This window comes from Aedes albopictus, chromosome 3, assembly GCF_035046485.1.
Source record: "Aedes albopictus strain Foshan chromosome 3, AalbF5, whole genome shotgun sequence".
In the NCBI taxonomy this organism is placed as follows: domain Eukaryota; kingdom Metazoa; phylum Arthropoda; class Insecta; order Diptera; family Culicidae; genus Aedes; species Aedes albopictus.
The window spans coordinates 401,333,685-401,353,111 of record NC_085138.1 but is presented as its reverse complement, the minus strand read 5'-3'; the positions used below and the strand labels follow the sequence as shown (position 1 = coordinate 401,353,111).

Below are 19,427 nucleotides of genomic sequence, written 5' to 3'. Positions count from 1 at the left end.
TCGAAAATTCCTAAAAGAGTTCTCTCAGGAGTTTCCCGATATTTCCTCTAGAATGTCCCCCAGGAGTTCACGGAAATTCATCTAGAAGTTCTCCTCCAGTTCTTCCTCCAGGAGATTATCAGGAATTCTTCCGGATTTTCCCGGATATTTTCGTGGGAGTTCCCCGGAAATTCCTCCAGGAGTTCCCCGGGAATTCCTCAAGGAGTGTTCCGGAAATTCCTCCAGGGATTCCCCCGGGAAATCATCCAGAAATTATCAGGTTCCACTTTCAGGAAACCCCCAATAAAACTTCCGGGAGTTCCCCGGGAATGCCTCCAGAAGTTCCCCGTTAATTCCTTCAGGTGTCCCTTGGAATTCCCCAATGAGTTTCCAAGAAATTCCTCCAGGAGTTTCCCACGAACTCATCTAAAATTACCTCGGCAATTCCACCAGAAGTTCACCAATAATTCCACCAGGAATTTTCCGGGAGTTCCTCTGAAATTCCCGTGCAATTCTTCCAGAATTCCTATAGGACTTTCCGGGAAGGATTCCTGGAGGAATTTCCCGGAAGCATCCCCGAAGCAATTTATGGAGCAATCATCAGAGCATCTTCTGGAGCAAATCTCCAGAAATTCCTTCTGAGATTTCTCCAATAATTTCTTCGGAGATTCTTCCAAAAAATCCTCCGGAGATTCCTTCGGAAATTCTTTCGGAGATTCCTCCGGAAATTCTTCAAGACATTTTACCGGGAATTCCTCCAGAGATTTCTCCGGGAATTCCTCTGGAGATTCATTCGGGAATTCTTCCGGAGATTCCTCCGGAAATTTCTCCGGAGATTCCTCCAGAAATTCCTCCGGGGATTCCTCCAGGAATCCCTCCAGAGATTCTTCCAGGAATTCCTCATCAAGGAATACCTCCGGGGATTCTTCCTGGAATTTCTCCGGAGATTCCTCCCGGAATTCCCCCAATTCTGGAGGTTCCTCCCAGGAATCCTCGGAGGAATTCCTGGACCTCCGGAGGAATTCCGGAAGAATCTCCGGTAGAATTTTTGGAGCAATTTCTGGAGGAATCTCCGGAGGAATCCCTGAATGGATACCTGGAGGAATCTTCGGAGGAATTTCTGGAGGAATCGTTAGAGGAATTATTGGAGAAATCTCACTGATGCCACTCCTGGTGTAATCTTTAAAGAAAATCCTGGAGTAATAGCAGAAGAAACTATTAGAGGAACCCAAAAATTTACTCCTAGAGGAGATTGTCGTGACCTCGGAAACCATATCTACTACAGAGATCTAGAAGGAGGTTCTGGAGGAATCCCGGAAGAAGTTGCTGAAGGATTTTCTCTGCGAAATCCCAGAGAAAAACCTTCGTACGGAATGCCAGAAGATTCATCACAAAGAATCCTTCGTGAATCTTCATAAAATTTCCCGTGAAGCTTTGTCCCAGTATTTCTTCAAAAACTCCATAAAGTAACCGCCAGAGTCCCAGCATAATTCCTTCCATCGTAGTCCGAACGCCTAAATTGCAGAATTTTTAATGAGTATCTAACCTTAGTTCTCTCTGTAATACCATTAAAAGTTCTCCCAGAGTTCCAGCGCAATGTCTCTAATCAGTATTTTCCCTGGAAAGCTTCACAACTCCGTTGGAATCTCACTATCTGGATTTTCCCCAGAAGCCCACTCATAAGTTTTTAATTGAATCATTTTCCCTACACCCGCGCGAAATAGTACATTGAAATTTCAATAACATTTCCTGAGGAAAAGAACCAAATTTCTCTAGGTCCAAATCGTAAACAACCTGGTGCCCTTTTCTTCACATCCTTCTTACAGCATCGTTTCGTTAAAATGCTGTCAGTTAAACAAATGTCAAAATTACTTACGGAAAAGGTGAAATTTTACTTGAGCCCTCTACTTGGCAACAGGAAACTTAGCTTAAACGTGTTGTAATTTACACGGCACACTCACCATCACGCCTATTGTTCTATACCATTCGGCGAATGGTAAATGGCACTTTTACAATAAAAAATGGTGGTCGTTATGTATCCTAACCATAAAATTTAGAGAAAAATTTTATACACTTTTTCGCGAAAAACAATAGAATGTATTGTGTTTTTATGAGACATTTTTAAAGCAATTTTCAAAAGAAAACAATAAATCCTAATGATTTTTCATTGTTCTTACAATACAAATACAATTAATTGAATGGCGTCAAATGAATTGTTGTTACAATAAAAATACAATATTATTTGTTGTTATTTGTAAGCAGTTTTCGCTTTTGAAAATTCATAGAATTTATATTTCCCGCTAACATTTATATCCAGCATTTACGAGCACTAACGGCCGCCAGAATAATATGCACATTTTATGATAAGAATCAAACACTCTGATGTCTGTCTGGTATGTATTGCTTGGCTGATCTATCATCAATCTTTTCAAATAACTGCCAAATATCACAAGTCAGACTTCAGGTCGTATGATCCATACCATAAATAATTCACAATTCATGTGGCCATTAGTGTCTGTGAATGCTGGAGAAAAATGTTACCGAGAAATATGAATTCTTTGGTTTTTCAAAGGCGAAATCTGTTTACATAACAACAAATATTATTGCATGTTTATTTTACCATCGGTTCAATTGACCCCATTAAACTAATTGTATTTGTATTGTTATCAATGGTAGTTTACTATTTACTAGATACCTTTAATTATTTGGAAAACATTAGAAAAATCATTGTTCAAAATATACTCAAATTAAAACGAAAACTATAAAAAAAATATGTCAAGTGATTTTGTATTTAATTATACAAACATGTTGCTTGGATAAAACAATAATATTTATTGTTATTTATTTGCTACGTATTGTTTTTAAGTGTAATTGAGAAATAAACTCTTTTGTAATAAAAACTCCATGAGAACTTTGCATGCACTTTTGCAACTATACAAAAACAACTTAAATTAATTTTTACTGATAGTAACTTTTAATTATTATAGAACTATTGAAAAACAATCGAATCAATTAGTCACTAATAAAGCTAATGTTCACTTATTGTAAGAACTATATGGACTTGATTTCTATTGTAAAAAGTAACAATATATCTACCACAGACAAACAGACGTCTTACTCTAGTCACTTCTCATCGCTACCCTTTTTAACGGTTGGTTCAAATATTTTGTAGTTCGCAAATCGATCGGTCACGGCGCTCGCATCATTTTTGCTCCTGTCTGACGTTTGCTCACTACCGCCATCTACACTGAAACCTCCATTTAAGTCGATGCATGGCTGATCGAAAATAATTTTTACCGTGCCGGCCATGACTAAACTATACAGTTTTATATTTTTTGACAAATCTCCTTTGTCATGCGAAGTGTTAAAAAATATAAAAGTCTATAGTTTTGTCATTGCTTTCACGGTAAAAAATATTTTCGATCAGCCATGCATCGACTTAAATGGAGGTTTCAGTGTACTGAGTGGTTTGCGTAACACAACTTGGTTAGCATTGGGCGATTATGTTTTCGTGACGATGATTTTTATTGCAATTTGTTCCAAGTGATACGTCTGTTTGTCTGTGTATCTACTATGTGTTTTATTGTGAACAATAAAACCAGTCATATGTTAATAATATTTACCTTGTAATGAATGGTAATTTTTTATCCGGGTGGTTAGATTAGATGAGGTCAAACCAACCCACTGACAGGCATTGTTATCAACATTTCTTTAGTAAAAACGGGCCCAAAATGTGTTGATCAAACGAAATTGGGCCCCTGATGTCACTACTGTCACTCCATGCTATAGGTATAGGCGTGTCAATGGCGTGGGTCAAACCAACGGGGGTAGGCGGTACTCTTCAGCTCGGATCAGGTGGCGCCATCTCTAATCTCAACTCAAGTTGAGATTGATATTATCAGTTTTTAGACCAATATCACGCTAATAAATTTGGACACAAATCCTGTAGGAATAGAAAACTTTATTCTATTTTTTTTTTTGTAAAAATTTGCATTTAAACCTGAGTATTTAAAATGATGAATAATGGAGAGCCTTAAAATGTTTATAGCTTATTAAATAAATTTTGTGATGCAAAACACAAAAAATATTTCTTTTTCGTTGTTTTTTTTTTCAATCAAGGTTATGAGCCATTTTACGAGACGTTTCGGATCAGCTGATCGCTCATTTCATGAATGAAAATTTGACAGGAGGTTGCGCCCAAGCCCGTGAGTGTTAATATCAATATCAACACTGTTGCCGTTTCGTAAAATAGACTATTGCAAGTTTGATTTCAGTTTATTAGAGTGCCAGCGATCCACTGAACTGTAGCTACTTGTCAAAATGCCGCCTTTGTTTAGAACTCGTTTAGAACAAAACACTCAGAGCATGACAAGGGGCGTCACGAATGAATGAGGTACTCATGTAATCAGAATATTACAATGTAAAATATAATTTTTATATACATTTCGAATAGAAATTTGCTATTTTATACCAATAAAAAGTCTGGTGAATAGTTAAATAAATTTCCTATCCAGCTTTTTACGCTAGCTTGCCATAAATTATGATGACATTTCTTGCCGACACCATAAATACTGTTATGGTAAAATCAAAGCAAGCTTTGTTCAAAAGCCTATATTTACATCGTGAAACGTCAACAATTTTCACTTGTTTGTAGAAATAGGAATCAATTTATTTTAATGATTTCGTACTTAATATTTATATTTCTAGGTTGAAAAAGAACTGATGGAAATAGCTGGCGACTAGGCTACCATTAAGGAATGCAGTGATTGATTAGTGAACCTATCCAGAATCTTGATTCCAGATACATGCTTTTAGGAGTTTTTACACAACACCGTGGAGCACCCCGTTCGTTGACTTGATGATTTCTGACAAGACTCCCACAATTGCTCGAGTAATGAGGCGCTGTTCATTGACTCATTTTTAGCCTTCTCAGAAACCCCCCTCCCACTCGTAGATGTTTGGCCATACTAGGTTTTCAAAATTTTCCAGACCTCATCTGGGTAGCATGCCCCCAGAGTCTATGTGGCTTATGGACAGGATTTGACGGTCTTCTATCATAGCTTTATAGTGGAAAGGGCTTTTCATACTACCACAGACCAAGAACGGAACAAGACCAAGCAGCAGATGACACCAAAAACTTCTTATCATCCTAAAGAACGGTCAGAATTATGCACAGCCCGTTGTACTGGGGAATAAAAGTAATCACATTTAATATTCAGAAAAAATCTTTACGTAGGAGGACATTTCAGACTTCACACATATAAAATTGGTAGAGCACGTAAAGCATAATTTAACTGGCGCTTCTCGTTTTGATATTGTCCTCTAATACATGAAAAGAAGTCGAGCTAGAACAACTCTTCTATCGCGTTCAATTGTCCAAATTTTCCCACAAGAAGTCATGGCCGTTTCAAGATGTCTAAAATAATAAAAAATGCAATTAATCACAGAACAAAATTATTCAAATTTGAAAACAAAATGATAGTAAGAATTGGCAGTTTCCAAACACAAGTGGTGAAAATTTTTGACAGTTGAATCATCAACCTATATTTTCGGCCTACTTAGATTTAACTATAAAATCTGTCGGCAAGAAATGTCAAAATCGAATCACCCCTCGTTGTTTTATGGCCAGCGTAAAAAGCTGGATGTGTTTGAGCTTCAGTAAGTTGTGGGAATCATTAGTTTTTTTTAAACAGTGCAAACATCGTTACTTCAAGATCCTCTCACCGCCGAAGCACCCCTCGACCGGTCAGATTGCTGCATGCAAGCGAGCGCAAGTAGTTCCAAAAGTCAAAAAGTGACTCCTCTGCTTGTTCGGCTGCCGCTCTGCGAGCTGCATTTTGTTTCGGCTCGCGTAGAAAATAAAATCGAAATTGACGAAATTAAAAGTGCAAACGTCGCGGGTCTAATTGGTTCCGTTCGATTCCGTCGTCTTCGCCGGGGTGTTTTCGGTTCTCGAGTGCTCGGAACATTTTGCGGTGGTCGATTTCGCTGGCGGTGTTCGCGATTCGTGTGTGTTTTGCGGCTTTTGGTGACGGTTCCGAAGGGAGCTGTGGCTTGTCATTTTTTCTTTCTCTGTTCCACAAGCGGTTGGAGGGCGATTTTTTTCTGAGTTCGGTGGACGCCGGGGGCGGTTCTGTTGCACGCACCAAAAGTAGACGGGCAAGAAGTACAAGACGATCTTCGCGCAGAGTGTTGCTGGTGGAGGTGGACGAGTGACGGGAAGCCAACGTAAGGTTTGATTCTGTAAATTGAACTCAATTTTTTGTTTATCTTATCAGTATTTTGCCTCTGTTGCAAGGCCTGTGCTACGCTTTGCATCGTATAATTATTGCTATGAATTTGCCACTCGAACGTATAAGAAAAGTGCTTCGGATTGCAAGAAAAGATTTGCTTTTGTTTTCCTTTCGACAACATGGCACTTTTCTGCGACAGCGTATATTGACCTAGGTTTTATTATTTTAGGTGCTGAGCTAATCAAAATCAATAAAAATGGACACCAATAACGCAACGGAAGATCCCGTCAAGGACATCTCGCCGGAAGATGAAGCGGTGGCAGAAGAGAAGAAGCCAGCTTCCGAAAAGAAAGAAGAGGTACCCGAAGAGACGGTAGAAGTAAAACCAGCGGAAACAGCTGGAGATGATACTGCTGCCAGCCCAGCTGCCAACAAAGCAGAATCGGAAGAGTTGCCTCCCGAGGAGGCTTCCGAAGAGCGAACTGACGAGAGCTTGGATGTCCAGGCAAATCTGAAGACTGATGAGCCCAGCACGATGAAGGAAAATGCCGACAGTGTCCCCGAGGCTCAGTCTGAAGTGACCGCTCTGGATGAGTCGGATGAAAAGTTTGAGGATGCCGTGGATTCTGAGGAAAAGCTTGAACCAGGGGTAAGTGTTTTGTTCGATTTGCTGTATACTGGATTAAACTAAACTTTTGTGAATATCGCTTAACTCATAATTTTCTCCGCCAAAGTTCCACTCGTCAATAAGGCAGCATCACTCTGACAACCTCGGCATGATTCTTGCTGTTACTGATGCTTGCTAAAGCAAGCAAGGGGAATGACACTAACTCGTTTAGGAATTCCACCAGGAACCCCTCCATGTGGAATTCCTTGACAAATTTTAGTAGAGTATCCATTTAGTACGTCAAGCTAAAATGGGAATTTTCAACCCCCCCCCTCCCTTTCCTATACTAAACACATTACTTGTCACACTTTTCAGAACCCCCCTCCCACCTCTAAGCGTGACGTACTTTATGGATGCCCCCTAATGGTTTTTTAAAACAAATTTTAGTGGACATTTAGGAGAAAACCCTGGATGAATTCTTGGAGGAATTTCAGAAGTAATTACTGGTGGAATTCCTGGAGGAACTTCTGGTATAATTGCTGAAGCAATTCCTTAAGTAATTCCTGGTGAAATTCCTGTAGGAATTAATGGAGTTATTCTTGAAGGAATTCTTGGCGGAAATTCTGCTGGAATTCAAAGAATTTCGGGTTGAGTTCCAAGAATTATTGGAAAAATTGCTGGAAGAATTCTTTTTAGGAATTCCTGGTAGAATTCCTAGAAGTATGGTGGTGAAATTTTTGGAGAAATTCGTGGTGGAATTCCTGGAGCAAGACCTGGTGGAATTCCAAGTAAAATTACCTTATTTCTAGTGGAATTTCTGGAGGATTTATTTGTATGAGTTCCTGCACACCAAAAATCGATTGAGGATTTCAGCAAAATTTTGCTGAATTTTGCCGAGCTGAAGGTTTTAGTAAACATTTTGCTGAAATTCAGCAAAATTTTGCTGATTTGTTCAGTAAACTCTGCTGATCACCAGTAACGTTTTGCTGAAATTCAGCAAACTTTGCCGAAAGTTCAGCAAAAAATTTTGCTCGGCAAAATTAAGCAAAATATTGCTGAAAGCGTTTGGTGTGTGTAGTTATCATTGGAAAAAAAAAACTTGCGGAAATCCTTTGATAAACTCCTGAGAGAATCCTGATGAAATTTTCTAAGTATCTTTAGAAGAATAAATGAAGGAATTCCGTAGGCTTCAGCTTGAAGGAATCCTTGGAAAGTTCCTGAAAAGTTCCTATCTTCAGAATCTTTGGAGAAATCTTTGAAAAATGTCTGACAAATTCTTGAAAAAAAAACTGGACATTACCTTGAGGGTATTCTTGGCGTATTTCTTGGAGGAATTCCTGGAGTATTTCTCGGAAGAGCTTCTGGACGAGTCTTTGGGAAAAAAAATCCAAATGTATTCTTGAAGGATTCTTTATAATAGTTCTTAGAGAAATCTTTAAAGAATTCTTGTAGTAGCCCTTGGGCGTAGGAATTGTTGAAGGAATTCTTTAAGGATTTTAGAGAATTTCATGAAGAAATCTTTTGCTGAACTTCCTGCAAGAATCCTTGGAAGATCCCTTGCTGAAATCTCTTAAAGATAGTTAATGAAATTTGTATTGATAATCCTTAAACATTTTACTGGAGTGATCCTTAAAAGTATTTGTGAACAAATTCAATCAGGAAACATTTCATAAATTGATAAGAAATTCCTTGTAGGAATTCCAGACGAATACCTACTTGGAGGAATAGTTACAGGAATATTTAAAACAAATCATGAAAGAATCCTTGGGGAGAAATGCAGAGGTGAAATCTGAAAATTTTTAGGAGTAATCCATGGTAGAATATTCTGGAGAAATGTTTAGAGGAATCTCTGGAATATTTCCTTAAAAATGTTATGGATAATCTCCTTGAGAAATTCTTGGACGAATTCGTGGAGTTGCTCTTGGTTTTCTGGGTATCCTTGCAGAAGTACCTAGAAGAATCGTGGGAGGAATGCTTGAAAGATTTTATTTCTGTAGGACTCTTTTAATTAATCATAGGGCAATGACTAAAGTGTCGAACATATTACTCGATTTCACCATCTAGTCTGGGCCAATAAAACATAATTTTGGAAAGTGTTGTCAAAAGTGCACTGTATTACATAATTTCTCTTTGTGCTGATTGCAATCAGCAATACGAATAATTGAGTATCAGCCATTTTGTTTTAGTTTGCTGAACTATCCAGCAGTTTTGACAGATAATCAGCAACGTTGTGCTGAATTTGAGCAATATTCTGCTGAAAAATTTAGCAATTTCTGTTGTTTTTTTTGTGTTGGAAGCGTTCGATGTGTAATTAATCAAATTTTTATTCCACTGCTAGTATACAGTCTAGTCAGTTGTTTCATTATTTGCTCTGCAATACCTTACCGGTTCAGCAAAAGTACCATAACTGGAAATAATTTGAGAGATTTGTTCATCTTCAAGTAATTTCAAACAGTTTGATTGTAGTCAAGAATTCGCCGAATCAAGTAAACGAATGTAGAAGAAACAGATGAACCACAGCCAATGCGAAAAGCGCTCGAGTTGGCGGAGGTTCCGTGGCTCTGCCGGCTAGAGAAGCTACGTGAAAAGGATAACTGCACGTGCACGGTATGGGTGTATAACCGCTGCGATACGGACAATTCCCATTCGCGAATGATGCTGAGAAGCCGTAAGTGCCGAGACCGCCGAATCTAAAGAGTTGGTGCCAGAAGAGCTGAAGCAACTTGCGCTGGCTGTCATCTGTTTGAGTCTGGAGATGTTTAACTTTGATGGTGGATGCGCGAGATGCCTAGAAAATGAAATGGTATCCGGAAATTATTTTGCTGAAAGTCAGCTAGCAATCGTCCTTCTTTACAGTTAAGGATTTTGCTGAGCACACGAATGACAAAATATCTGCCTCGGTTACCTTCCATACGATTGGCATCCCTCATAGAACTTCAAACTGGATTTCATCAGGGATTACTCCAGAAGTGCCTTCCGAAAACCCTTCAGAGGTTCTTTCTTTTAGATGTTCCTAATGAAAATCTTGCAGGAGTTTATTACGGAATACCACATGTATTGTTTTTTTTAATGGAATACCTCAAGAATTCTTAATTGAGTTCCTTCTATTTTTTTTACAGAGCTTCCTTTTGGAATTCCTGCAATTATTTAATCCTATCCCGCGCATGACTTGTGTTTAAATATTGTGTTGTTTATTACTTTTTACTCGAAATGGTAGAATAAAATCTTATTTTCGGTGCATAACTACAAATCTTCAAATCTGAGGTGATGCTGTGAAACACCATGAGGCATTTGAAGAACTTTATTTATTTCATCATTTCGCTTGCTTTATATTTTTAAAGCACAAGATTCTTCTTCTGAAAATCCGTAAAATCACTTTCCGAACCACTTTTATACAAATCCATTACGAATCAAGCCAAGTGGTTTCTAAAAACTATAAACTTTTACGCCACCAGAATTCTAGAATGGGATGCAAACATTGATTACAGGGAAACTAGGTACCCATTTTTTTGCACATCATTTGCCTAGCGGTGCATATGTATACCGCTCATATTGCATCAAAATGGGGGTTGACATAGATGTTTCCGTTCTTTTCAACTTACGACTACGCAAATAAACAGTAAATCTGTTAAGAAACTATTTTTATCAGGTCGTCAAAGCCTGCCATTATTTGTTTTGTCAAAAAATAGGTTTTCATGACAATTTTCTTTAACAAAAACACAAAAACATGTGCAATCATGATTTAGGGTAATGGTTCCCTTATTAAGCATGTGGCTCCCATTTTCATCCTACGAAAAACAAAGAAATGAAGCACTGTTTGTTTTGTTTCTTATTTTTGTATTTTTTGTTAGAAGTGAGCACGCATGAAAACAAAAAGATCGGAATCAATCGGTGCCGTAATCGCTTGTTTTTGAATAGGATGAAATTGGGAGCGTGAGATTACTGATGGAACACAAACCCTACAATTAGAAACATTCAAAAAACTTCATTAGTTTTAGAGATAGAAAGGTTGAAAGTTATAGTGTTCTACAGACACCATGAGCAGGAGTGGGTTAAGGAATTCGTCCAGTGGTTTTGTAAGTTTTGTTCCTTTTCGGGTTCCAGTAGTTTCCTTCTGCGAACACCAGAAAAATACATCTGGAATCATTCCAAAGGAACTAGAGGAATTTCATAAGAAACATTCATAGTATCCCGAAGTAAAAAAAAAGCTTATCGATACGTAAGGAATCTCTGAACGAATCCCTTTAGGTGTTCCTGGATCCTGAATAAACTCCTGGATAAAAGGCAGAAAGAACTTCTTGAATAATTTTTTGAAGGAAACACGAAAAGAATTCTTAAAGGAACCCAGAATCTCGAGAGGAATTTCTAGAAGCATCTTGAAGCTCCTGGAGAAATCCATGAAAGAACTCCTAGACGAATCCCAGATTATATCCCTTTGGGAACCTCTGAAGTAACTTCTAGTTCTTTAAATTTATTTTGTAGTTCATCATTTACAGAAATTGTCTTTGCCATGCGTCTTTTATGTCAACTGTCCCTTCAGCTCTTATGCCAAACGTGCTTAGGTCAAACGTACCAGAATCCTGTCATTGGCTCTTGTGAACATCATTAAGGCTGAAGTTGCTACAAAAGTCTGAAGGTACCTGAAGCCGCCAGGAGTGTTTGAGAGAATTCCTCTTTAACCCTTTAACACTCATGGTGTCTGTAGAGCACCATCACTTTTTGGCGAATCCGACCTAAACCAGTTCACTTCAATATGTTATAAAAGCGTTTGGGAAGAGGTTATAACAAGCTTATTAGAGTACTTGTACACTCTAATTACTAATTCAATAGTGAAACTATTGATAAGCAATCAATAACTATTGATAAACAATTAAAAACTTTTTTACGATTTCGATAAATTTAAGTGATCTCTAACTCTAACAACTTTAGTTCGAGCACTTTTTGTTCATAGCATTTTTTAGCATTCAAAAGTTTGAAAGAAGTCGTGGGCGAGAAGGGGTTAAGTAAATAAGAAAGTCGAACTGATCGGGAAGCTTTCTTATTTCGACATTTGAGACAAACTGATTGATAGGTACCAACCAAATCGAAACCAATCCGAATCTAATTTGGTCTTCTGAACACCATGTCCTTACGGGCATTCGAATAGGGCATAGCCGCCTTAAACACGCACATTTGATGCACAACAGCAACTCTTCTATGAGCTTCTATGTATACTGTGATGACAGTGCAGATAATGTAAAGATCTCCAGTAGTATAGGGCTAACTGCAACATCAGCGAATCTCTTTCTAAAATACTCGCGTACGCCACCAAAACAGCAAAAGTGATGTTAACATTGCTGAAAGAATGGTAGGTAGCTGTTCGAAAGATTTAACTAGATATCATGTAGACACGAATGCCACTACCAGGGTCTGTGTCATTTGGCATAAAGTCATTTGGCATAAGGTCGTTTGGCATAATGGACACTTGGCATAATAAAGAAGGGTGCATTTCGATTATGCCAAATGACTTTATGCCAAATGTCCCGCTCCCCCACTACCAAACCCGGTAAAGTGTTTTCGGTTTCTGTAACGGTGCCACCTTAGGTATAGCTTCCGGTGGAGGTGCATTTCATACTCAGCCGCTGGATGCCAGTACAGACGCTGTTCGAGCCACACCTCCTTGGTGAACAGATGCTCGGTACGTACCTCCTCAATCTAGCTGAAGTCAGAAGGACAACAGGGCCCAGGCAGCACTACCAGCTAGGGGCAGCAGGGACTAAAGTCCTGGGGCCTGACGCACCCCCCCCGCTTGCGAGTCAGCCGCGTAGTCGCCGGCTAAGAATAGGACTACTAACCCCAATTCAAGGTGTCAAGCGACCCGTGCTGAGGAATGAGTGATCGAGGGGGTGAAAAAGATGCTCGACCTTTAACGGAGCCTGTGGGGTACCTGGGCACCCCCCACAGTAAGCTGTCCCTTACCGCGTTAATGCAGGGCTCTGGCGTGGTGGATATTCTTTCCCGTGCTACTCGTGGGATTTAATCATGAAGTCAAATAAAAATCAGAATCTAGGTGGAAATGGTGGTGGGATCAACCCCTTCGCAAGAAGCGGGTTGATGAGATCTCCGACAAGGAGAAGTGAGGAGATAGGCGCTGGGAGTTGCGTACGCAGCTCAAGCGTGGGTGCTCCAGTCCACTTCCCGGCAAGCCAGCCGGTGGAGGTTATGGACGGAGCGTGGTTGTTGAGGGCCGTCAACCGAGGATCCAAAGGACGGTCCGCAATAGAGGTGGCTGAGCAGCAGCTTGGCAAAATCATCGACTTTGCGTCCACTAAGTCGAACATAAGCAAGGACCTGAAAACGGCCTTGCTTCGACTTAGGGCGTCGATCGACGATGCCAAGCAGGAGCACGCGGCACTCGCGTTGCTGACTGCTGCAGCAGCGGAGCCTGCAAATGAGAAAGTGCCGAAGTTTACCCAAACGGAGGCCTTCTCCTTCGCAGGAAGTCCGAATAAGGCGGAAGCGACTGCTCGCGACAAACGGGGCAAGCAATCGCAGAAGCGGGCGAGGCAACCGTCAGGCGAGGAGCTGTCTGGCGGTGCCCGCAAGGCCAGGCGAATCATTACCCCGAAAGTCGGTAATAATGCCGGAAGGTCGGACCCCAGCCAGGGTTCCCGGAAAGCTGGGAAGGGTGGGCCTGAAAAGGCTGGCCCGTCCCGGAACGATGGGAACAAGGGGTTGCGACCGTTAGTGGGCCCTCAACAGCCACAGAGTAGGGCGATCCAAGGGGAGGACCCCCCTTGGACGAAGGTAGAGCGGAAGAGGAAGAAGAAGGCGAATCCGCAGGTAGTAGCGCAGGACGCCAAGCCAAGGCGTAGGAGGGCAGGTGCCAAGCGCGAGAAAGGCGACGCTATCGTCATCAAGACGGAACAGTCCAAGTACTCGGACGTCTTGAAGATGATGCGAAGCGAAGCCAAGCTTGAGGGTCTTGGAGCCGACGTACGCAGTATTAGACGTACTCGTACGGGCGAGATGATCCTGGAGCTGAAGCGCCAGAAGGAGCACAAGGGCGCCGCCTATAAGAGGCTGGCAGAAGAGGTCCCTGGTGAGGGTGTGCAGGTGAGGGCTCTGACACATGAGGCGACTCTGAAGGTCAAGGACATCGATGAGATCACCGAAGTGGAAGAGCTCGTCACGGCACTGCGGCAACAGTGCGATGTGCAGGTGGCCGCCGCAGCCGTTAAGCTACGGAAAGGGCCAGCAGGGACACAGATAGCTTTGGTTCAGCTACCTGTGGCGGACGTCAAAAAGTCCGTTAAAGTAGGGAGCATAAAGGTGGGTTGGTGTGTATGTCACCTGACATTCCACGAGCCACCAGAGGTTTGCTTCAGGTGTCTGGAACCAGGACACAAGTCGTGGGACTGCAAAGGCCCCGACAGGCGCAAACTGTGCAGGCGATGCGGCGCTGAAGGTCATAAGGCCCAAAGCTGCACGAGTCTGCCCATCTGCATGATCTGTACCGGGAAATCCTCGAACAACAGACATCCGATGGGTGGCCCAAGGTGCCCGGCCTTCAAGAAAGCCGCAGTGAACAACAAATCACAGTGCAGGTAACGCAGCTGAACCTGAACCACTGTGATGCGGCTCAGCAACTGCTTTGTCAGGCAGTTTCTGAGTGGGAGACGGATATCGCCATCATATCGGACCCATACCGAGTACCCGCCGGCAACGGCAACTGGGTCGCGGATGGGACCAGAAAAATGGCGGCGATATGGACGACGGGTAAATACCCCGTTCAGGAGTTGGTGTCTACTACCTATGAGGGCTTCATGGTCGCCAAAGTAAACGGGGTCATCTTCTGTAGCTGTTATGCGCCTCCGCGGTGGCCGATCGAGCAGTTCACGCAAATGCTGGACCGCTTAACGACCGTGCTAACAGGGCGAAGGCCGGTGGTAATAGCGGGCGACTTTAATGCCTGGGCCGTGGAATGGGGAAGCCGTTTCACGAACCAGCGGGGTCAGATCCTGCTAGAAACACTGGCCATCTTAGATGTCGACTTGGCTAATGTCGGTACCAAGAGTACCTTTAGTCGAAACGGAGCGGAGTCAATTATTGACGTGATCTTTTGTAGTCCTGGCCTAACAAGTAGTTCGAACTGGAGAGTAGATGATGGCTACACTCACAGCGACCACCTGGCGGTTCGCTACAGCATCGACTACAATAACAGCAGACAGCGAATAGAAGAAGAGGCGGCTAGGCCAAGGCCAAGCCCTCGCAGGTGGAAGACATCATACTTCGACGAAGGGGTATTTAGGGAGGCGCTCCGCCGTGAGCGAAACTTAATCGGTTTAGACGGCGACGAGCTGGTAGCGGTGCTCTCACGTGCGTGTGATGCGACCATGCCTAGGCGAGTCCACCCTAGAAATGGGAGGCCACCGGCTTACTGGTGGACCGACGCGATTGCGGACCTGCGCCGCGCCTGCCTACGGGCTAGGCGGCGGATGCAGCGAGCACGATCAGAGGAAGAGCGAAACGAACGGCGGGTGGTGTTCGCCGCTGCAAAAGCCGCACTTAAGACCGAGATAAGAGCAAGCAAAAAGGCCTGCTTTGAGGGTCTCTGTCAGAGTGCCAATACGAACCCGTGGGGTGATGCCTACAGGATCGTTATGGCCAACACGAGAGGTGTGATGGCTCCTACAGAGCAATCTCCAGAGATGTTGGAGGGGATCATTGGAGGACTTTTTTCCGCGTCATGATCCTAGTCCTTGGCCTCCTTTCGTAGGACAGCCGGGGACTGGGGCTGGCGATGAGGAAAGGGTCACCGATGTGGAACTTGCGGGGATAGCGAAGTCCCTTAGCGTAGGTAAGGCCCCAGGTCCAATCGGAGTTCCGAACCTGGCCTTAAAAGTAGCTATTGCAGAAGCTCCCGAGATGTTCAGGTCTGCTATGCAGAAATGCCTGGACGAGGGAGTTTTTCCAGAAGCTTGGAAGAGGCAGAGCCTGGTACTATTGCCAAAGGCGGGGAAACCACCCGGAGACCCGTCGGCATATAGACCAATATGCTTGATTGACACGGCGGGGAAGGTGCTCGAAAAGATCATCCTCAATAGAATGTTGCGGTTCACTGAGGGCGTAAATGGTCTTTCGAGCAACCAGTATGGCTTCCGGAAGGGGAGGTCCACCGTAGACGCTATCTTGTCGATTACAAAAACCGCCGAGAAAGCACTCGAGCCTAAGAGGAGGGGAATTCGCTTCTGCGGGGTAGTGACTCTGGATGTAAGGAATGCATTTAATAGCGCCAGTTGGGCTGCTATTGCCGATACGCTCTTGCGTCTGGGGATACCGGAGTACTTGTACAAGATTCTCGGAAGCTACTTTCAGAATCGCGTACTAGTATACGACACGGAGGTGGGTCGGAAGTGCTTTCACATAACCTCAGGAGTCCCGCAAGGTTCCATCCTGGGTCCGGTGTTATGGAATGTCATGTACGACGAGGTGTTCAGGTTGGAGTACCCAGTGGGAGTGGTGATTGTCGGATTTGCCGACGATATTACGCTCGAAGTCTACGGTGAAACGATCGAGGAGGTGAAGTTGACTACCGACCACTCGATCAAGGTTGTGGAGGCGTGGATGCGGTCCAGAAAACTGGAGCTGGCTCACCACAAGACAGAGGTGACGGTTGTGAACAACATGCAGTCGGCGCAGCAGACGGAGATCAGTGTAGGAGAGTGCACTATCCTGTCGAAGCGCTCTGTCAAGCACTTGGGCGTGATGATCGACGACAAGCTTACCTTCGGTAGCCACGTCGATTATGCCTGTAAAAGAGCCTCCACAGCTATTGCGGCACTGTCCCGGATGATGTCCAATAGCTCAGCGGTGTACGCCAGTAAGCGCAAGCTTCTGGCTAGTGTTGCTACGTCCATACTTAGATATGGCGGCCCGGCGTGGGGTACCGCGCTAAGTACTGAATGCTACCGACGGAAGCTGGAAAGTACTTACAGGCTTATGTGTCTGAGGGTTGCAAGCGCGTACCGTACCGTGTCACACGACGCTCTCTGTGTCATTACTGGTATGGTGCCTATCCGCATTCTTATCAGTGAGGACATGGAGTGCTTCGAAATGCGCGGCACAAGAGGCATACGCAAGACTGTCAGGATGGCCTCTATGGTCAAATGGCAGCGCGCGTGGGACAGTTCCACCAAAGGAAGGTGGACCCATAGTTTGATACCGAGGGTAGATAGTTGGATTAATAGGCGCCATGGGGAAGTTTCATTCCACCTGACACAGGTCCTTACAGATCATGGTTGCTTCCGACAGTATCTACACCGTTTCGGGCATGCGGATTCTCCCGAATGCCCAGTGTGCAATGGTTTAGAGGAAACGGCGGAACACGTTTTGTTCGTGTGCCCGCGTTTTCGCACAATGCGTGACCGCATGCTTGCCACATGCGGGGAGGACACAACTCCGGACAACTTGGTCCAGAGGATGTGTAGGGATGAGTTTGGCTGGAACGCCGTTTCAACGGCTATTACCCACATCGTCTGGGAGCTACAGAGGAGGTGGCGCGTGGACTCGGAGAATGGCTAGTCCAGATGCAGTACAAGAGGTGGTCCAGGGGTTCGGAGTCGGCTTCGTAGGTCATACCGGTGCCCTGCGGTCGAGATCGACCCTTACAACGATTAAGTGGCCGCGGAGAGGAAGTCCCGGTAGTGGTGCTGTCGTGGCGTCGGTCTACTGGGTTGGATCCGAGCCCGCGGTCGGAAAGGGGTCCCCGGCAAGGGTCGGGGTAGGTGAGATCCTGCTGTCTGCAACCTACGGGTGCATCTGATAGGGCCTGAAGGGTAGTGATACCCTTCCTTACGGGCAGGTCAGATCGGGTTGCACGTGGGCATCAGTTCTTGATGTCCGCTCAGCAGTAGGGCGCGGGCGGGGTTGACCCTGCCCGCCTTCCGAGGACAAAGGGAGTGGCGAGGACCACTCGGGAAACTGGCTAAGCGCCAGCATGCTACCGTGATGGACTCTCCAAAGCGAGTCATCGATGTTCGTTGCTGCAGGCTACGCAGCTAACCTTGTGGGTGCGATGTGCACTAGCCCCTCTCTGAAGCAATACCTTCTTGGTGGTTCCGGAGAGACGTAGGGTTTGGCGACCATAGGAATGGTTTAGTGGGTACGAGGAGAGAGTAGTCCTGGATTTTACTTTTGTTGTAGAAGACGGCCTGTCAGACCTACACTACCCTAACCTCCTGTTAGGGTGTCTGTTGAGCAGATTATCCCCCTATGGTTTAGAAGAAAAAAAAAAAAAAGCACTACCAGCTAAGCACACAACTCTTAGCTGGCAGTATTTGTCATCGCTTGACCCGTGGAAGCATGGGGTAGGAACTTGTGAAGACCAGAGCTATGTTGGACGCTCTTCTTATCGACTCGCCGTTTTGCAGCCCGGTAAAGTGTCTTTGAAAAATACAATAGAAAAAAAATACTAGAAAAATGTTCCCAAAATAAAATTCTCAACTTGTTACCAATACAACTAATAAATGCTCTTATTTTTGTTTCATCAATTCCCCAGGAAATCGCCCAACCCAGCAAAGAAGTTCCTCCGCAAGAAGCACCCTCCGAGCCGGCGTCGGCACCGTCCAGCACCGCTCTGCAATCGTCCTCTTCCGAAAGTCTGATCACCCTACGGGTAACGGAATCCTACGAAATCGAAGACTCGCCGGAAAAATCCCCGGTCAAAATGGTACCCAATCCGGCGGCGAAAATGCGCCCTGGACCGTCGTCCGCCGCCTTGCAACGGATGCTCATCAAAAGTCCGGAAATTGTAACCGTAGATTTGGACGATGACGACGACGATGAGGATGATGACGAAGCCGGAACGGCTGCGGCCGTTCGGGATGATTATGACGATGACGAGGAGGAGGACGATGATTATGAAGAGGACGACGAAGATGACTACTACGAGGATCCGGAAAGTGACGATCAGGACGTAAGTCGGGTGATTCAGGGTGCGATGGATGCACTGGAAGATCCAGAATCCGCGGAGGATGAGGAAGACAAGATGGACGTCAGTTCCGATGAGGAAGATTACAGTGAAGACGATGATCAGCCAAGTGTGGTGGTTCCGAAGGGTATGGTTAGTGATAGTGGCAATAGTGGCAAGCGAAAGCGTAGTGATTACTCGGAAGAAGAGGATATCTACGATTACGATGAAGATGAACCGGAAGAAGATGCCGATGATGATGACGATGTGGCAGAAGTGGTAGCAGTAGAGGGGAAGCCTGGCGGGAAGAAGGCTCCCAGAGGTGCGGTTTCTATGGGGCAAATTAGTGTGGAAGATGAAAGTGATGAAGACAGGAGGGTGCAGCAGGTGAAGAAGAAGCCCCGTAAGATCACATACAAATCGTACCGGCAGAAGCTGATGGCCAAGATCCGACGAAGGACCTATAAATTGTAAGTACTACTTGTTTATCTTCACTTAGCGGGATTTCTATTTGTGATCTTTGAATATTTGGTATTATGTTCCATAAAACTTTATTTTACCAGAAAAAAATTTAAAATTCCTGGATTATTTGTAATGGAAAAATAGTATTTTTATAGTATTTTGAAAATACCGAGATCTTCTTGCTGTTAAAGTGTTC

At 44.0% G+C, this 19,427-nt stretch overlaps 1 protein-coding gene across 6 annotated transcripts in view; it reads left to right on the top strand.

The window, feature by feature from the left end:
* Nucleotides 1-5,755: 5,755 nt before the first annotated feature.
* The window catches only part of LOC115253958 (midasin-like), a 141,501-nt gene continuing 127,829 nt past the window's right edge, over nucleotides 5,756-19,427 (top strand). For 3 of the 6 annotated variants that reach the window (XM_062856096.1, XM_062856094.1, XM_029854249.2), the window contains exons 1-3: nucleotides 5,756-6,207; nucleotides 6,442-6,861; nucleotides 18,359-19,239. In XM_062856096.1, coding sequence (XP_062712080.1) covers nucleotides 6,469-6,861; nucleotides 18,359-19,239 — 1,274 coding nt within the window. In that variant the 5' untranslated portion in view covers nucleotides 5,756-6,207; nucleotides 6,442-6,468. Of the gene's footprint in view, nucleotides 6,223-6,441; nucleotides 6,862-18,358; nucleotides 19,240-19,427 lie in introns of all 6 variants that reach the window. The other 3 variants (XM_062856092.1, XM_062856093.1, XM_062856095.1) reach the window with 3 other exon arrangements.